This window comes from Eupeodes corollae, chromosome 1, assembly GCF_945859685.1.
Source record: "Eupeodes corollae chromosome 1, idEupCoro1.1, whole genome shotgun sequence".
Lineage (NCBI taxonomy): Eukaryota > Metazoa > Arthropoda > Insecta > Diptera > Syrphidae > Eupeodes > Eupeodes corollae.
This window is the reverse complement of record NC_079147.1, coordinates 294,788,527-294,807,461: the sequence shown is the minus strand read 5'-3', so window position 1 is coordinate 294,807,461 and position 18,935 is coordinate 294,788,527. Positions and strand designations below refer to the sequence as shown.

General features: G+C 30.8%; 1 protein-coding gene across 2 annotated transcripts in view; it reads left to right on the top strand.

Annotated features, from left to right (window-relative positions):
• The first annotated feature begins 6,150 nt into the window (after positions 1-6,150).
• Positions 6,151-18,935, top strand: part of LOC129940645 (delta-1-pyrroline-5-carboxylate synthase) — a 49,374-nt gene continuing 36,589 nt past the window's right edge. Inside the window, exons 1-2 of one of the 2 annotated variants that reach the window (XM_056049037.1) lie at positions 6,151-6,549; positions 17,332-17,511. In XM_056049037.1, the coding sequence (XP_055905012.1) occupies positions 6,445-6,549; positions 17,332-17,511 (285 nt within the window). In that variant the 5' untranslated portion in view covers positions 6,151-6,444. Of the gene's footprint in view, positions 6,580-17,331; positions 17,512-18,935 lie in introns of both variants that reach the window. The other variant, XM_056049036.1, reaches the window with a different exon arrangement.

The following is an 18,935-nucleotide window of genomic DNA, read 5'->3' as shown; positions in this document are numbered from 1 at the left end:
GAAGACTTTCCGTAGCTCTACTTGTTTTCTTTGGCTCTACTTGACCCAGCCTTCTCAATCGTTGGGCTTTTATCCCTTTGGCTAAGTCTACGTCGCTGTACGGCCCGTCTCATTCCATCTTCTCCTTAACTCACCTTCTATGCATAGGGGACTGTAGATCACGCGAAGAACTTTTGTCTCGAAACGACACAAGATCTTTCATCCGCTTTTGTAATAGTCCATGCTTCTGCACCGTATAGCAGGACGGGGATGGTGAGGGTCTTATATAGCGATACTTTGGTCCCTCGAGAGAAGACACTACAACACGATTGCTTTCTTAGCCCAAAGATACAGCGGTTAGCAAGAGTTATTTTTTGTTTCATCTCAGCGCTATTGTTATTTTCTGTGTTCATAGCGGAGCCTAGGATGTCAAAGTCCTTAACTACCACAAAGTTACATCTGTCGATGTTGATGTTTTGACCGAAACTTCAGTGTTGTAGGTCCTTTCTTGCTGATAGCATGTACTTTGTTTGGTCCTCATTAACCATTAAACCCGTTTGTACCGCCTCTGCCTCAATACGCACAAAACTCCATTGAAATCTTGCCTATTATGTCAATGTCATCAGCATATGCTAGTAATTGAAAGGACTTTTGCACTATTCTTTCAAGGACGATGTTGAAGAAATCGCATGACAACGCATCACCTCGTCTAAGGCCTTTTTTGACATCCAAAGGTTTGATAGATTGTAGACACAAACTACACTGATAAGGACTTATAAGGCTGTTGACGATGAGCCTAAGGAGTTCACATAATACGCCAAAAAAGATTTTGTAAGCGATGTATGGTATCCAGCCGACAATACTGAGGTTCCAATTTTTTGGCACAGAATGCTTTGGTGCATGCTCCTAACCAAGTTATTTCCAGCTGCTTTAATGAGCTCGGAATTCAAGCCTGCTCCAGCGGCTAAGTTAGGCTTCAGCTTAAATATGGCAATCTTTACTTCGTCAAAGTCGGGATGACGGGATTCGTCATCTATGTTGAAAAGATCATGATCATCCTGCCTGACCGTAAACTTGGGGTTCTAGGTCGCCATTATACAGTCTGCAGAAGTGTTCCTTCCATATCCTCAGCGTTGACAACGATTCCACTATGATGTTTCCACTTCGTCTTTGCAGCCTTCGGTTCGAGTTTTATGTATTTGTGAATTTCGTTTCACCTGCTCATAAAACTTTCGAACTTCATTCCAGCCTTGTATCTCATGCTCTCTCTTTTTCCTTCTTAGAAGGCGATGTTAATCTCTCCTCTTCTGCTCATAGAACTCGTGAGCAGCTCTCGTCCTTTTATGCAGCGCCGCGTTGCGTGTCTGTCGTTTGGGTGCATTAGCCTGCTGACATCCCTAATCAAACTAGGGCTTCTTGAAACCTATCTCTGAGTGCATTTTGGCAATGTTGCGATTGTTGCCGTTCGAAGCTGTATCTTCTCCCAGCATCTCCCTGTTTTGCCTCGGGTCTGGAAACCCGAAGTGTTGACTTGGTTACAACAAGGTAGTGGCCCGAGTCGATGTTTTCTATTCAGAAAGTTCTGATATCCATGTTACTGCTTACTGGAAGCGTGTCTAGCGTCGATGGCAGTTTTGTCCATCTGGTTGACGGTAGATTGATCTGTAGAACTTCAAGTTCCTTTGGGGATGTTGAGGTTTTTAAAACGCTTACTGACTACCATGACGTTTTACTCTGCAGCAAAACCGATGAGTTTGAATCCGTTATCGAAACTGTTTTTACGATTTTGCCGAAAATGATATACAGAAATGAATATCAAAATATTAAATTGATGTTATTTTTACTATAAAAATTAAAAAAGGGGCTGGGATGCGACCCACACTGATAACTTCCCATCCCGTCTGTCGATTTGTCTTGCTTAAAATTTTGTCTATATGTATTTTAACAAAATTTGCGCACGATTTTTAGTATATTTTATTTTGTATGAAAAAACGGACTGTTGGATTTTTATATAAAAATTACTGAAAACAATATTTTCTGTGAAATAAAATAAGTTTAAAGCCAATATTTGTCATTTTTAAAAAGCTATTTGAGCCGAAAGTAAATTTTTACCAAGTTTTAGTATTATTTTTTTTAGAGTTTTATTTTTTGTAAAAAAAACTGTCAATTCGAATTTTTTAAAATTTTTACTAAATGTTCAAAACAATATTTCTTATAAGATAAAATTAATTTGAAGCCAATATTTAAAATTTTTGAAGAGATATTTGAGTCGAAAATCAATTTTTAATAACTTTTATACATTTCTTTTTAGGTTTTTATTTTTTGTAAAAAAACTGTCAATTCGATTTTTCTCAAAATGTGTCCTTATGTTGAAAACAATATTTCATATAAGAATAAATTAGTTAGAACAAATTATCTCAAAGTTTTTAAAAGATATTTGAGTCGAAAATCATTTTTTACGAACTTTTGTAATTTTTTTTTTGATTTTTTGTACAAAAAACTGTCAATTTGATTTTTTTCAAACTTTAACTGAATGTTGACAACAAGATTTTTTGAAGATAAAAGTAAATTGAAGCCAATATCTCAAAGTTTTGAAAAGATATTTGAGTCGAAAATCAATTTTTATCAACTTTTATACATTTTTTGTTAGGTTTTTATTTTATGTAAAAAAAACTGTCAATTCGATTATTCTCAAAATTTTATCAGATGTCAAAAACATTATTCTTCGTTGCACAAATTTGTTTTAAAAATGAAATTCCACCTTTTTTTCAAACTGCTATGGTACAAAAACCACCATTGCAATTTTCTTGAGAGCCCTTTCTACATCTTTCTGGCTTATTATCTGTATAACAAAATTTATTTGAAGTCGATATCTCTTCTGGTTCTTGAGCTATGGACAACGAAAAAAACGTCGCGAACGTACGGACGTAAGGCCGTACAAACGTCCGTACACACGCACGCGAAGATATCTTTCTAAAAATCTTTTATTTTGTCTCTAGGGACCTTGAAACGTCGAGAAATGTCAAAATTTTCAATTTGACAAATCGGACCCATTACAATAATTTCCTATGGAAAGTTAAAAATGTGTCAATTTTGGTTGAATCCAAATACTATTAAATAACCGAATTAATTAAAACTCTTCAAAATTAATTCGCGGTTTTATTATTAATAATAATAAATTTGTTAGCAAAACATTATTATTGAAAAAAGTTCTTTCTTTATTTGACTTTTATTTCCTCCGGAATGTTGAAGGGTTTTATAAAAATCAAAATGGATCTCGTACACTTCATTACTTTGTAGGCTTTGTAGTAAAACCTTACCTCACGGTTGATTTTTGAACAACCGGTACATACATACATACATACATGAAGAGGTTCTAGCAGAACAGTGATACTTGCCACATAGCTAACGAAACAATGTGTGTGTGTTTTTTTTATAATATGCGCGCACTAAAGGGGTTTTTATTACCTTATAATTATTAAATACAGTGAGAGCAATTAGCAATTTAGAGTAGAATTAGAAGGAAAAAAACCGATGGTTTTGAACGTCTGAACATTGTGATAAGTGGGAAATATAGAGCCTGGTAAAGCATTCAACATTCGTGTAGTGCGGCTAATGAAAGAATTTCTGTTCTTAAGAGTATGTCCAAAATTGGGTTGAAGGGTAAACTGATGAGCAGTTCTAGAAGTAGATACGGGTATTACAGTTGAATTTTTTGAGAGAAGTAAAGAAACTGAATATATAAATAGTGCAAAGCTTGTGAAAATATCGATAAAACAATGATAGGTGTGATTGTGATAATTGTACTTGAATTTGGAATGAATAAAAGCTTTGTAAATTATATCCAGATCAGAAGAGGTAAAGAACTTATCGCATCGTCGGAGAAAACCTAATAACTAAGCAGGATCTTTGGCTATGTAAAATATTTGAACACTCTGCAACAAGTAGTTTGTGATGCACATACCTAGAACCAAAAGCTGTTTAGCCTCCTCAATGCAAGTGCCACCTATAGAAAGCGGCATTGGGCTAGGGTAACGCTTTTGCGACAGTAGACAGCATTGACTTTTTGAAGCATTAAATTCTACACTGTTTTTCATTCCCCATTGGAAATCAAAATCAGGACCTTATGAGCTGCCGTTAGAAGTCTACATCCGAAGTACAAGAAAGAAAATCTAAAAATGAATATGAAAAGCTGAGGGTAATGTCATCAAAACAATTTAATGAGTTAGAAGTTTTAGACAAAAGATCATTTATAAAAATAAGAACACGCACCGGAGACAGTACTGCGCCTTGGGGCACACCAGCGTTTATTTTATGGATATCAGATTTGAACCCGTTCAATAATACTTGAATTAAATTGTCCGAAAGGTGATTTTGAACTCAACAAAGAAGAAGATTCATCAATACCAAAGGCATCCATTTTCAATACGACAGCTTGACGCCAAACTCTATCAAGTCTTTGATGAAATACAACATGAGATCAAGAGTGGGTCTATTGTTACGAAAGACATATTGCTGGTCATTAAGAAGCTTTCGTTCTTTAAGTTATTTCCTAGGCTGAAGAATAATTAGCTTTTCCATGACATTGGAAAGAAGGGAAAGGAAAGTGCAATTGGACGATAGAATCCTTTTTTGGAAACAGGCTAAACAAATTCTCTTTTCCATCCACTCGGAAAGAGACCTATAGAGTAGGAATAATGAAAAAGTTTAAGCAGTGGTTTTGCCAGCGTTGAACAATACCTCTTCAGAACAATATCAAAGGATACTATCCCGGTGTGATTTGTGTGTAATTTGATACCGTTGAACTGATTCGTTTTGGGATATTTAAAAAATATCAGAAAGTAAAAAAAAACAGTAACTATTCAGGAGTTAATAATTAGATAATTCAAACATTGACGACATTTAGTCTTAATTATATGTTTCAAAATCAAATAAAATATGGCCATTGTATAAAGGACGATATTCTGTTTCACAAAAATTCTTATAGTTGTAAGCTAAGTTGATAGACAAGTTCCCATTCCGATTAATAATCGATTTTTGAGAAGTCAAAATCTAAACAATATAAGATATTCTTTCCATCATGCCCCCTTTCCTTATCGACACTCCACCCGCAATTTATTAATCCTAAGTAATGGAATTTATGCACAAACTTACATGAAATATTGAAACAATTCGTCTTGCCATCATCCGGTCGATAGCCTATATCTTAGGAAGCTCCTTATTCAAACTATTCAACCTTATATAGAAATACAAATTAAAGATGATAGTTGGTAATTTTTTTCATGATAAATCTCTAATCTTTTTCGAATTTTTCACTCACTTATCCGCATACTAAACTAAAACCTTTATATCCATTTATTTCTGTCTGCTGCATCTTGAAAAAGTATCTATCTATATAGACCAGAAATAAATAAATATCTTTCCACCCTCATTTTATGAGATTAAGTGTCATAGTTTATCCAAGTTAATCGAATTACATTATTCACTGTGTGAATTCTCGTTATCATTATAGTTTACTATAAATATAAGAACATCAACTTTGCCAGAAACAACAGGGTATTAAGGGATATAAATCACTAAAATACCTTTCAAATACTTTTTGCAAATACAAATAACACAAAAAAGATAACTTTAGGTTTGTTTTCTTAACCAAAAATAATAAGAACTTAAATAAACAAAAATGCAACCATAAGCTATTTTACAACATCAGACATCTATCTTTAAAAGAGGGGATGATAAAATTCCAATGAACTCCTTATAAGACCTATCTATCCTCCCCCTTACAGAATCCGTCTCTCTTTCTCTATTATTACAGCATGTATATATTTTTATTTGATTTTGCAAAAATTTATTTAAAGAAAAAAAAAAACAACAATCTATAAACATTATTTATAACAACAAAACAATCTTCCGTCACTGTCATAGATAAAACAAAATAACACCCATCCCTCTCCCTACCTACCCGCCTTACAAATGCCCTGGTATATATATATTCAGCTCCATATTCAACATCACTTCAAAACCCTAGGAGGGTAAAGTTCTCTTACGCTGAATAACTAGTGATAACAGCGCGCACTAGCTGATAACAAAATTATATATTTTTTTCTTTTTGATTTCATCGAGCAAATACGAATTAATCTTATGACTCTTGATTCAAAATGCGAGTATTTGAGTTTCAGTTGGAATACGGTCAGCGGGGTGGTTGAACAATATAACTAAAGTAAAAAATTAAGTTTAAGTAAAGTGCTTGGGTGGTTAGGATTTTCAGAATCCAACTAAGTTTTCAATTAAACTACACAATCCTTTGTAGGATAATTGAGAAAAATAAAAATAAATACTATCTGTGATTTAATATTGATTTTTTTAAGATACTTCTAATAAATTTTGTTTAATTTAAGTGAATTAAAAAAAATAATTTTTGTAATTAGTTTCAAAAGTGCGATCAAAAAAATATCAATTTCAAAAATGATGTTGCTTCGAAAAGGATTTACCACTTCAGTGTTTGTGACAAACAGTGTTGCACCTAAATTGAATCTTTGGAGGTGCCTCAGCTCTCAAAATGGATTATTTGTAAGTTGGAAAAAAAAGGATCACAAATATGTATGTTCAATTTCGTTTGGAGATTTGGTTTTAAATTTAAATCATTTGAAATTCATCTATTCATTTTTATAATTATGTCACTTATTTTTTTTGAAAATGTGAATTTCCAAAATTACGTTTGTGCTTAGCTGTTCTAATCACAATACTTTAAAAATAATCAAGAACCGACCTTTAAAATAATTTCTGAAATTGGATTTTATAGAAGTAGAAATTAAGAAAAGAGTGGATTATCATGATATTTATTGATTGTTTTTTTGAGAGCCTAGCACTTTAAACAATTATGTCAGACAGAAATATTATTGGAATACATTTGTTCGTTATTAAAATCTAAAAGACGATTCAAGACGTATATTTTTTATTATGATTTCTCTTTAAGAATAATTTCAAAGTTCAAAGGCTTTTGAGTGATAGGCAGTACCGCATTTCACTCACCGAACAATGGATCATTAAATTGATTTCCAGAAAGTAAGATTCTTGCAGTTGATGTTTTAAAAGCATTTGGTAACGTTTGGCATCAACCCCTCTTATCCCAAATGCGATCCTCCCAGTCAGATAAATCCTACTATTTCTTATTTTCATAAGTGATATCCTGACTGCAACTTCTAGTCCTAGTTGTGTTGTGTGGCTGACTCATTTTGCAAGAAATTTGTATTTTCTTAAAATTTGGGTACAACTCACTAAGCATACCCATTTACAGAGATTCGGTCTTTAGCTATACTGATCGAATGTCCTACCAAGCTCTATCTTTCACTTTCATTGCAATGCTGAAGAATTCAAGATTTTTTTCTTGTTTCAATTGCGTTTTTTCTTGCATATAAAAGCTATTGAGGGCTTTTTGAGTAATCTTATTACATAGGGTGTTTTTTTAATAGCTATACGAAAGTTTTTCAAAAAAAAGAACACTTATAATTTAGAAAAATGGATAAAATCTTTATTTGAATCGATACGGTTCATATAATTTAATGTTTGAAGATTATTTCATGCAAATGTTGACCTTGACTGCACCTCAAATGGCCGATCCGCTTAGTCCAATTTTGCATACTCTTTCGAACATTTTGGCCGGTATCTTACGAATAAATCCTTCAATGTTGGTTTCTAATGCCCCTATTAAAGCTGGTTTGTCTGTATAGACATGAGCTTTTACATAACCCAAAATAGTCTAAACCCTTTAAATCGCACGATATAGGAGGCTTATTGACCGGTCCCGAATGTGAAATAAAATATTTACTTAACTCTCCTCTCAGTAAGTCCATTGTTGTGCGTGCTTTGTGGCATGTGGCACCGTCTCTTTTGAAACCACATCTCATGCAAGTCAAGTTTTGCATTTTGGGCAAACAAAAGTTGGATATTGTCTCATAGTAGCGCTTTATCTTTGAAGAAGTACGGTCCAATGATGCCACCAGCCCAAAATCAGCACCAAACTGTTACTTTCTCTGGATGCATTGGTTGCTCTTGCAATGCAAACAATTTGTCCGTAAAAAAAGTGGATCTTTGGCGACCTTTCCAAGACCCCATTTACCAAAAATCTTACGTTGCAGTAGGTTGTTCGGCTTCAATTCTTGCACCAACTCCATTTTAAAAGGCATCACTCTTAAATCCTTGCGCAAAATTTTCCAGGTAGTTAATAGAATCCCAATTGCTGCGAACGCCGACGGATCGATAATAGGTGGCCATTATTAACACTGGCCTATACATCTGCGATATTTTCTTCAGTTTTCACTTGACGTTGGCGTGTTGGTGGTTTAATGTCCAACAATGTAAATTTGGTCACAATAGCCCGAATAGCCGCTTCAGTGGGTCGATTGACCAGAAAATGGAAGAAGTGCGTGATGAACTTTCTTAACAGAGCACGCATTTTGCTACTAAAATTCAATAATTTGGAAGCGCTGTTTGTTTCTAAAATGTTTTATGATTAAATTATAGACCAAACTGAAGATGTTTGACAGTGAAACAAAACACGAAACGTGCGTCAGCTGTTTCAATCAGTGTTGCCAAAAAGATAATAGCTAAAAAATCACCTTTTAAGACAAATTATTTCCTCTAAAGTAAACGTACACAATTGAAAAGAGTTGTTGTGGTGTTAAAAAATGTATGACGAACTGTCAAACTTCACAGAAATGTGAAGACAGTTTGACATTCTCAACTGTCAACCCATACTAAATAACCATCTCATGGAGCTAAGCAGTCACCCTTTAGTATTTTTGCTCTGGCTACGATGTAAGGTATATGTTACAATTTACAGCACTTGGTTTCTTACTACTTCAAACTAGTTTGGTCTAGTGAGCAAATATCCGCTAATAAGCTTGTTCAATCTAGTTTATATTTCAAGTCTAAACTTTTCAAAAAAGTTTTGAACAAAATACAAAAATATATTCTTTTGTTACAAAAAATTTAATTTTAGCATAAAACAGTGAAGGTGTTTTCCAATTCCCTTTATTTTAACTTTCGCTGATTTGAGTTAAAATTGTAGTCCACATTCTTTAATTCTTTGCATTCAATTTTCAAATTTAGAACTGAATTTTGTATCCATGGAATGAATAATATATAAAATTATCTTATTCAAAAAGTAAGCCTACATAACAAACATTTTTATAATATTGAGTATGAAATCTACTTTTTATTATGAGATAAGAGGTGTTAATGTTTATTTGTATATAAAATTAAAAGATATACATATTTGATAATCGTTATCGCAAACTACAGTCAAGATAAAAATCATTATAACATTTGTGTGATATATTTTTTTCTTCTTTTCAGTAGAATTATTAAAACTTAATCATATTGATTTTAATTTGTAAACAAAATTAAGATATTAATGAAATGGAAAATAAATGTTTTCTATACAGGACTTTCAAATAACCATCTTTTTGGGCATAAGAAAACGAAACCTTATATTCGAAAACTCTATTGTCTTACAGTCTCGGCGTTGGTGGCTATAAAACTATATCAAATTGTAATTTTTAAAAACTATTTGCCTATTTAGTCAATGAAATACTGTTTTGCGTTTTGAAGTTTCGTAAAACAATTTTGTACGTAATAAAAGCTTCAGACAAGAAATTGCATTTTATAACATGTTTAACTATTTTATAACAGACGAGACACTTCCATATAAAAATATTTATTTTGATAAGGTCTGATGATGAATTATCATATACTTGAAATAATCAATTAAATTAGTATCTTGTCAATCAAAGTACAAACAACATCGTTATTTTAATTTAGTTTGTTTTTGTATTAAAAACTAAATCTGACGTAAGTGATAATGCACTTTGAACTTTATAAACATAAAATCACTAAAAAATTCTTTTTGAAAATTACATATTATTATTTATCTTTATGTAGTTAGAAGTTAATCAAAACAACAGCAACACAAACAAAATTAAAAGTCTCTTTTACTGATAAAGTTCGACGTATAGAACAACAAATAATATTTGTTTGTATATTTTGTTCCAAAAATTATATCTTTTATTTTATTCTTTTGCTGATAAAACAAAAATACATATTGCTGAAAATAAAAATAAAATAAAAAAATGTAAGTCAGTATGTTGTCGCATGATAGAAACAAAAATAAATAAGATTAAAAATGTTTTTATATTTCTTTACACAATAATATATTTTTGATTTGTGATACTGTAATAATTCAATATTGGCATAGGTAGGTATGTATGTACTATAAAAGTACATACTTTAAATAAGTGATTAAAATAGTTTGGGTTTTACTATCTCGTCAATCATATAATAATCAAACAATTAGTTCGCGATATGATTAGTTATTGAGTTAAAATAAAATATACCGACTTTTATTTTATGCAGTATATGTTTAGTCAATTACAGTGTATATATTTTTGGTAGTAGAATATTAAAGTAGTACAAATATAAAAAAATAACTTTGCTAAACAAAATTTATTAGTTTTTGAATTTTTCTCATGATTCTTTATAAACCTTGAATATAACTGGGCACCATATGTTTACGTTCTATAAAAATGTCGGTATTTATAATAACAACTTAATTCATTTTTTCAATGAACCGCTAATAACACTGATCGACAAGGTCTTATAACTGGCAATAAAATTACACTTTTTGATAGCCTTTAATTCAAATATGACTTCAAAATTCATATCGTCATAGGTTTATGGGATATTACCTTTTAAAATTCGAAAAAAAATGTGACATTTTTTGGACTATGTGTATATAAAGGCTATTGGACCTGTCAAAATTTATGAAGTGGATTTATTTTCAATAAAATCCGTGATGTTTTTACAAATATATTATCCCTTTCGAGATAATTAAATTGCCAAAAGGAATTTAATACACTAAATAAATGTTTGTATCGATCCCATATGTTTTCTATAGAATCTAATATAAAAAAATAATAGTAAAAGCTTTTGGAATTTTATTAACTCTAAACGTAAATCAAACGGTTATCCCAGCTGTATGAAGTACTTAAATACATCAACAAGTGACTTGAATGAGATTTGCGATCTTTTTGCTGTATTTTTCAGTCTGTTTATTCGCCAAACTCACCTTCCAATCTCGAATTTAAACAGATCCCAGTATCTCTTAATATTGATTCGATGATATTACAGGTTTCAGAAGTTATGACAGCCCTGCTTGACTTAGATACAACCAAAAAAGAAGGTCCTGATGGGATTTCATTCATTTTATTATTTAAATGCGCATCTTCCTTAATAAGGCCGTTTGAGGACCATCTTTAATTTGTCTCTTTCTCAGGGTCAGTTCTTAGAGTTTTGGAAATTGTCTTACAGAACATCTGAACAGGATGTTACTAATTATAGACCAATCTGTAAAATTTCAGCTTTGCCAAAGTTATTTGAAAAGATAGTCTTTGATTACCTATCATTTCAAACAAAAGACATTGTTTCAGTACATCAACATGGTTTTATATCTGGAAGATCTACGGTAACTAATCTATCATTAATGGGTAGTTATATAATCAACAATTTTGAATTAAATTTAAAACCGGATATTATATTTACTGATTGTGATTGTTAAGATTGATGATAATTTTTCGGAACAGATCAGTCATTTGGGACCACTATTATTCCTATTATTTATCAATGACATTCCTGATATATTCAAAAAGTCGTCGTACATATTTTGGAATATTGTTTATCAGGGACATAGTTTCACACCATGTTTTTAAAGAACGAACTATGGTCTTAATGAACCAATATCTCGTTGCATCAGGGAAGCTAATTTGGTTTCCAACAGATTAGACTTTTTCTGATTGATGAAATAAATATATAAAAATATTCTGTTGAAATTTATATTATTTCCTAAAATATTCGAAAACTCATTATAAGTTTTTAGATTTCACCCGTCTTATTAAAATCGAAAAAAAAAAAACACTAAACCATTTATTCAAAACGGGTTTCAACAGATAAAGTTGAAAGAAAGTTTTGTTTTCGTAACGACTCTGTGGTCTTAACAATTTCTTTTATATCAAGTTTTTGAAATATTTTGAATAAAGTGCATAATTGGATAGCACGAATATGTTCCTGTATCCAAAGACTCTGTTTACACACATGAATTATGTATTAAAATTAAAAATTTTCCAATAAAATAAGTTATCTTCAAAAATTTAAATGCCTTGATTTATTAATTTCTTTACGAATATCGTTAGAGCGTTTTTTTTTTAAAAAAATTTGTATGTATAGAATATACGAATTTCAGTTTAAAAACGTTTTTAGTATGCAGATTCTTCGTTAAAACTATTGAAATATTTTTGAGATATCAAATTTGGAAAAAAATTAATGTTTTTTTCTTTTTTTTATTCAAAAAAGTAAAATTTGACATTCTTGATCATCAAATATTATTAAAACTGGTTGGGGTCGAAATACTGTATGGATCAAAATACTGTTTTTAAAAAACTGTATGTACAAAATACTGCATAATCAAAATGCTGTACCTCAAAACACTGTATTTAAAAATTCTGTATATCAAAATACTTTATTTCCAAATGCTGTAAATAAGGCTTAAAAATAATAATCCTTTTGATAATGTAAGAAAATGCGTACTTTTTTACATTGTCAAAACGATTTTTATTTTTAAGCCATATTTACAGCATTTTGAAATACATAATTTTGAAAACAAAATACTTTTTTTAAGAAAACATCATTAAAATGTTTCACTAGTATAATGTTCTAATATACTCCCTTCAACACATGTGTATGTTCCTATGATAGTTTATGAGTCTTTGAAATAATAAAAACAAAAATAATTTAAATGACATAATCTTCTTATTTTCTTTTTCTCATTTATTTTTTTCTTAGTTATTTGTATCTCTCTCACATTTCTACATGAATTGTTTCCATCATAATCAACAATTGCCCCAAACTAATTGATCTTTCAAAACTTAAAGTATTATACAGTATTGTGACATACAGTAGTTTGACAATAGAGCATTTCGAGATACAGTATTTTAAATGTACTGTATTTTGAAATACAGAATATTAACCATAAATTAATATGACCATAGAGTATCGTACAGTATCATACAGAATTTTGACCACTCAGTATTTTAAAATACAGCATTTTGACCTGCTCCCTATTAAAACAGTATAGCAGCTTGTGCAGAAAAACATATTGAATTCTTGTTCTTTAGAAAAATTAAAAACAGAATAACTGAAGCAGCAATACAAAATTAGTTTTTTTTTTTGGAAGGAGCTAAGTTAAGGAAAAACATTTTAGAGAAAATTTAATAAAAATCTATCAGTTCTTATTTGAACAAAAATTCGAATTTTTGATTTTTGAACAAAACATTCGCTATTTTAGTCTAACAAAAGGTGCAAAATCTGCTTAAAATTTTAACTTCCAACTTTGAACTCAATCGACCCTAGTTCTCTTTTGTTATGTCTGTTCGTTTATTAAGTGGTCGGTTCTGTCTCGTTCGTTGGAGTAGGGTAATGTGTCGAGGTTTGGCCAATCGCACATAAATGTATGTATGTATGTACTATGTACATATGTATGTAGTTTCTATAAGTCGCAAGAAAAAAATATGAAATTAATGTTGAAAACGGGTATTTTTTAAACCTAAGCATTTATTAAAAATTTGGTATGGTTTTGAAATCAGGGGTGGAATCGTCAAAGGTGATAATTGATTATCATATTTTAGATATTGAAATTTGACTATCATTAATATTCGTAAAATAATTCAACTTAATTCAATTCGATTAAACAATTTCAGATTATAATTGTCACAATTCATTGTTGCTATGGTGAAATTTTAAAACGATTCCTATAAAATATCAAAATAAAAGTATGAAATTAGCTAAGTTTAAATAACATTCTTACTTTTCTTGTGTTTTTTCGAATGTCGTAATCTTCTTCGGTCACAAGAATATGTTTTTGTACCCAAAAAAGTTAACTGAAAAAATGTTCCATTCATTTTTTGTAAGCTCTTTTCAGAAACGATATATTTGTATTAAAATTACTATCACATTTTTGTTGTGACAGCTATTTAGATATCAATTTGACTATCACCTAACATAGATCAAATTCGACTATTTTGACTGTCAACAATCACATTAGCCGATTCCACCCCAGCATACAAAATTAACTTCTAAGCATATTTTTAAAACTATGAATGTATTAAATTCAAGACTTGTTTGAGTTTATTGATTGAGTATTTCAAAACAACCAAGTAAAATACTAAAATTATTTAAATTGTATCTAGAATTAGAAATAGAAATGTATGGAAAATTTGGACCCAAACATTTGGCCCGAGACCGCGGTGTTTTTATCTTTGTTGCCCGTTTTGTTCGAACCTTTTATCTTCTAAATATTGTGTAATGTTACGAGAAATACGAAAATCACAAATCATGGGGCTGGGGATAAAAAACTGTATGAGCCATAACACTGTATGTCAAAATTCTGTGTTTTAAAATACTGTATTGCAAAATGTTGTCAATAGTCTGAAAAATAACAAATGTTTTGATGATGACTTTTTTTGCAGCAATACATTTTAAAAAGATAAGGTATCAAAACAATTGTCCAATAACCCTATTTTGCAAAACATTTGAAAACAATAACGTGTATCAATATTCATTGCATAAAAATGAATTGTTTGTGTTCCTAAAAAGTTATTACATTCCAAGTGTTAAATGACTTTTCTCATGAACATTTCTTAATATTTTTAATCTTTATTTTATATTTTATGACTTAGTTTTTATTTTTATTTTTTTTTCAAAAAGTACATTACATTTTGTAATGTGCTGGGATTTTTCCTACAGATAGTTAAGAAACAGAACTTCGAAAACACACACTTTAAAATTATACAGTATTTTGTGTGGAGAAATTTTGAGAAACAATTTTATGCAATACAGTGTTTTGTTTATACAGCATTTTGGTTTATACAGTATTCTAATTGTACAGTGTTTAAAAATACAATACAGAATTTACGACATACAGCATTATCGTGTCATACAGAATCCTGAGAAATAGTATTTCTAATTGCTTCCATCATTTAACTACAGCGTTTGCCAATTTTGCAACTTTTACTATTCGGGTCGAAGAATGGTGTCTTTGGAATTTAAACGGCCCCAATTCCTTTTTTGACGTGTATTGGAATTTTAAGAGTCTCTGCTGATGTAAATATTAAGCTAAAAATGAGACTCATCGCTGATTATGATTTGATTTGTGCTCTATAAGCTGTTGAACAGAAATTCTTCAAATATATTTCCACCATGTGATCTGGTGTCAATCTTTACATGTTGATTTGCAAAAGTATGTACATACTTACTTACTTACTTAAGGTGGCGCTACAGTCCTGTGTGAACTAGGGCCTCACCCAACAAACTTCTCCATCTAGCTGGGTCCCTGGCTAGATGTCTCCAGTTTCGCGCTCCAAGTTGGGTGAGGTCAACTTCCACTTGTGCGCGCCACCTGATCCGCGGTCTTCCTCTACTGCGCTGTCCTGTGGGGGCGAATTCGATGTACATACTTGTATATTGAAAATAAGTCAAACAATCTTGAATTGTATGACTGCTAGTTGTACACATCTAAAAATACATTAGATATTTATAAGTTGAACGTGGATCTAAGCCTAGTTGAACATTTCTTAAACATTCATTGTTTTTTTAATTAAGTTTTCAAAAAGTGAATTTGAACATCGGCTGTTTGATTTGTAGTACCATCTTATTAAAATCACCAAGAATTTCTATTTAGTTCATTTACTTAACCAAACATTTAATGTTGCATTATGTTTTCAAAGCTATGCCCCATAACACAACAAGATTGTCATTTTCTTTAACGAAAAACCGAGGCTCTATGAAACCACTTATTGTTACGCTAGTATAAATTGGATAATGTGGCATTTCCTGATGGTTTTCATTAGACGCATAAGGTACATTTCGCTAGTCCATGAAGACGTCATATTTTTGAGTTTGAAATAACTTTGAGACATTATTTATTCGTAAATGAGGAAAATAAAGTAATTTGGAGTTGTAAGTTATGTGTATTTATTGTATTATTAAGCTAAAAGACGATATTGTTGATAGCTTAAAACACTATAAATATAAACTTAAGTTGGAATAATAACACAGCTGCTTTAACTTCTAGAAATTTGCTAAATCCATATGACTTTTGAATTTCTGACATTTTACATTAGTTAGGTCGTTTCACAGATTTGTTTTTACCTCGAACTGTCAATATTTAGACGTGTTGAGTTACACCGTTTTTAATGAAATGGAATTAGTATATTATTAGTCGAAAAGCAAATCTTTCAAATTTCGTAAATAATATAACGCTAAGCTCTATGGACTAAGTTGTTTAAAATATTGCAGAATTGTAATTAGATTTTCCAAAATCCTTGTCATTCGGATAAGGATTGCACATATCGGGTGAATAAATTGGTAGCATTACTAACTAATTGCACAAAACAATTAATTAAATTCTTGAGAATTTCTTTAGATTCATTTATACTAAAATTATACTATTTAATTAATGGTCTTTGTATTCTTCGCAAGATGTTTTGAAACAAATAAACAAGTAAGGTCATTTTCTTGCTCTACACCTACAGTTTTTATGTTTTTTACAAAACTGCCATTAATTTGATTTAGTTAAAGTTCAATTTATTTCGCACACGTGTTTAAGTTTCATTAAAATACGAACAAATTTTCCAAATATTTTATCATAAATCTTCAAATAGTTCTTTTATGAATTTAGTACGTTCTATATACAAATGCATAGATACATAAATAAAAAAGGTCAATCTATGATTGATATGATTCAATTCAATCATCAATCAATCATTCTATAAGAACCAATTTATCAACAATTCTTTTTGAAATTTTATACATATATTTCTCTCTGAAGCTATGCTGACGCCATTTATAAATTTTCTACAGCTTCCTGTGAATCTTTTCTGTTTTTTTTTTTTCGATAGGACTTCCTTCCATCTGATCAAGTTGTAGGTATTATTTCACAAAAACGAAGAACATAAAAACAACAAAAACAAAGAAGTCAAACCTAAAATATATCCTTCAATATCACATCGGGCATAAAGCCTTAAATAATAAACGACTAGACAATTTCTGAGGAAAAAAAACAAACATCAAACCGACAAAACAAAAAAAGAAAAAATATTTTCTTAGCATAAAAGAAATCAATAATCACCACCCTTATTTCCATTTTCATTTCAATACTCATCTCATCATCACTCTAATCAGTTTGTTGTTTGTGATGTCTGCTATGAAAGAAAACGCTTTTTCAATTTTCTTTTTATTTTCCAGAGCAAAAGTATCCAACATGATAAACGCGGTTTAATCTCGGAGAAGAAAACGGTTACATTCACCGAGAGGAGTCAATTAAAATATGCCAAGCGATTGGTTGTTAAACTTGGAAGCGCTGTCATCACCCGAGAGGATAGCCATGGACTTGCCCTTGGACGATTGGCGTCAATTGTCGAACAGGTATTTTTGAAATAATTTGCTGTGAATTTGACGATAAAAACGGTGTCTATATATAATTTGAATGATGTGAAAGATTCAAAAATTGAAGAGTGAAGGATAATTTGATTTTTTAAGGTGTCCATTAGAGTTTCAAAGCCCAATCCCAAGGGTGTTATGAATTAATGTTGAATGATTCCAAAATTCTTTAGATCATAAAAGAATGGTATAAAAAGTAAATTGAGATCAAATAAGTGAATATATATTATTTTGAATAAGACAAAGTTTGATTCTTGGGTTTTATTGCATTATTCGGTGATTTGCTCAAAAGCTTCGCTTCAAATTCAAATGAAAGAGCTATGTGGAACTCGCAACCGTAAAGCGCAAGAAGTGAAACTCTTTGAGAAATCTAAAGATCTAAAGACAAGAAATAAACTTGTAAATGTTGAACAAATCTAAAGCATCATAAGCAAATTTCTTGAACTTATTAAAGAGCCATACCGTTTATTTGTAGTTAAAAAATATGTGAAACGTGAAATCTGAAAACAATGTTCTTTCTGTGGCTGCGATTCCGGACGATAGAACAAATGAGACTTTTGTTAAACTGTAAGGTATTTCCTGAACATCGACATAAGATTTAAAAAAAAAATATCAATACGTAATAAAATGGCCCCGTCTTTGTAGGAAGACAGTGGTATTGTCTTTAATGCCAAATATTCAATTTTCAATAATTAAAAATAATTCTACATCGTCGTAGAGTGAATGTGTTAGAGGGTGCTCAGTTTATGTCTATACTATTTACTATAGTACTATTTACAAAGTCAGCAAGATTAAAACAAATCTCATTTCGAGAAAAACGCACTTCAAGATTTAAACTTTTTATTTTATATGGTGCGTGTTCGGTTCGGTTAGTGTTAAAGACTTAAAATTTAAAAAAATTAAATAAATGTGTTTTTTAAATGGCACCTAAATATTTTAAAAGTTTTTCTCAGAATCTCGAACCAAGATGTGCTTCACATCATGAAATAAATAATGTAAAATCACAGCCAAAATCCTATTTTAATGTTTTTACTTTACTTGTTGTACTTTAGTTGTTTTAAATAAGATATGAAAAACGAACCGTTTCTGGAAAAGTTTGGGTTTCTGTAACTTGTTGCTATTATTTCAAAAAATCTTAATTTAAAAAATGAAAAGTTTAAGATTTAGTTTAAGAACATATAAAATAGTAACCTTTGCTAGCTTTTGTGTGGTTGAAGTTTATGAGCTTACTTACTTACTTAAGGTGGAGCTACAGTCCGGGACGGTCCTGGGCCTCAATCAACATGCGTCTCCAGCCAGCTTGGTTTCTAGATAGCTGTTTACAGTTTCACACGCTAAGTTGGTTGTGGTCCTCTTGCACCTCAGTCACGGTCTTCCTCTATTGCGAAGTCACTTGAGGTTGGATTCGA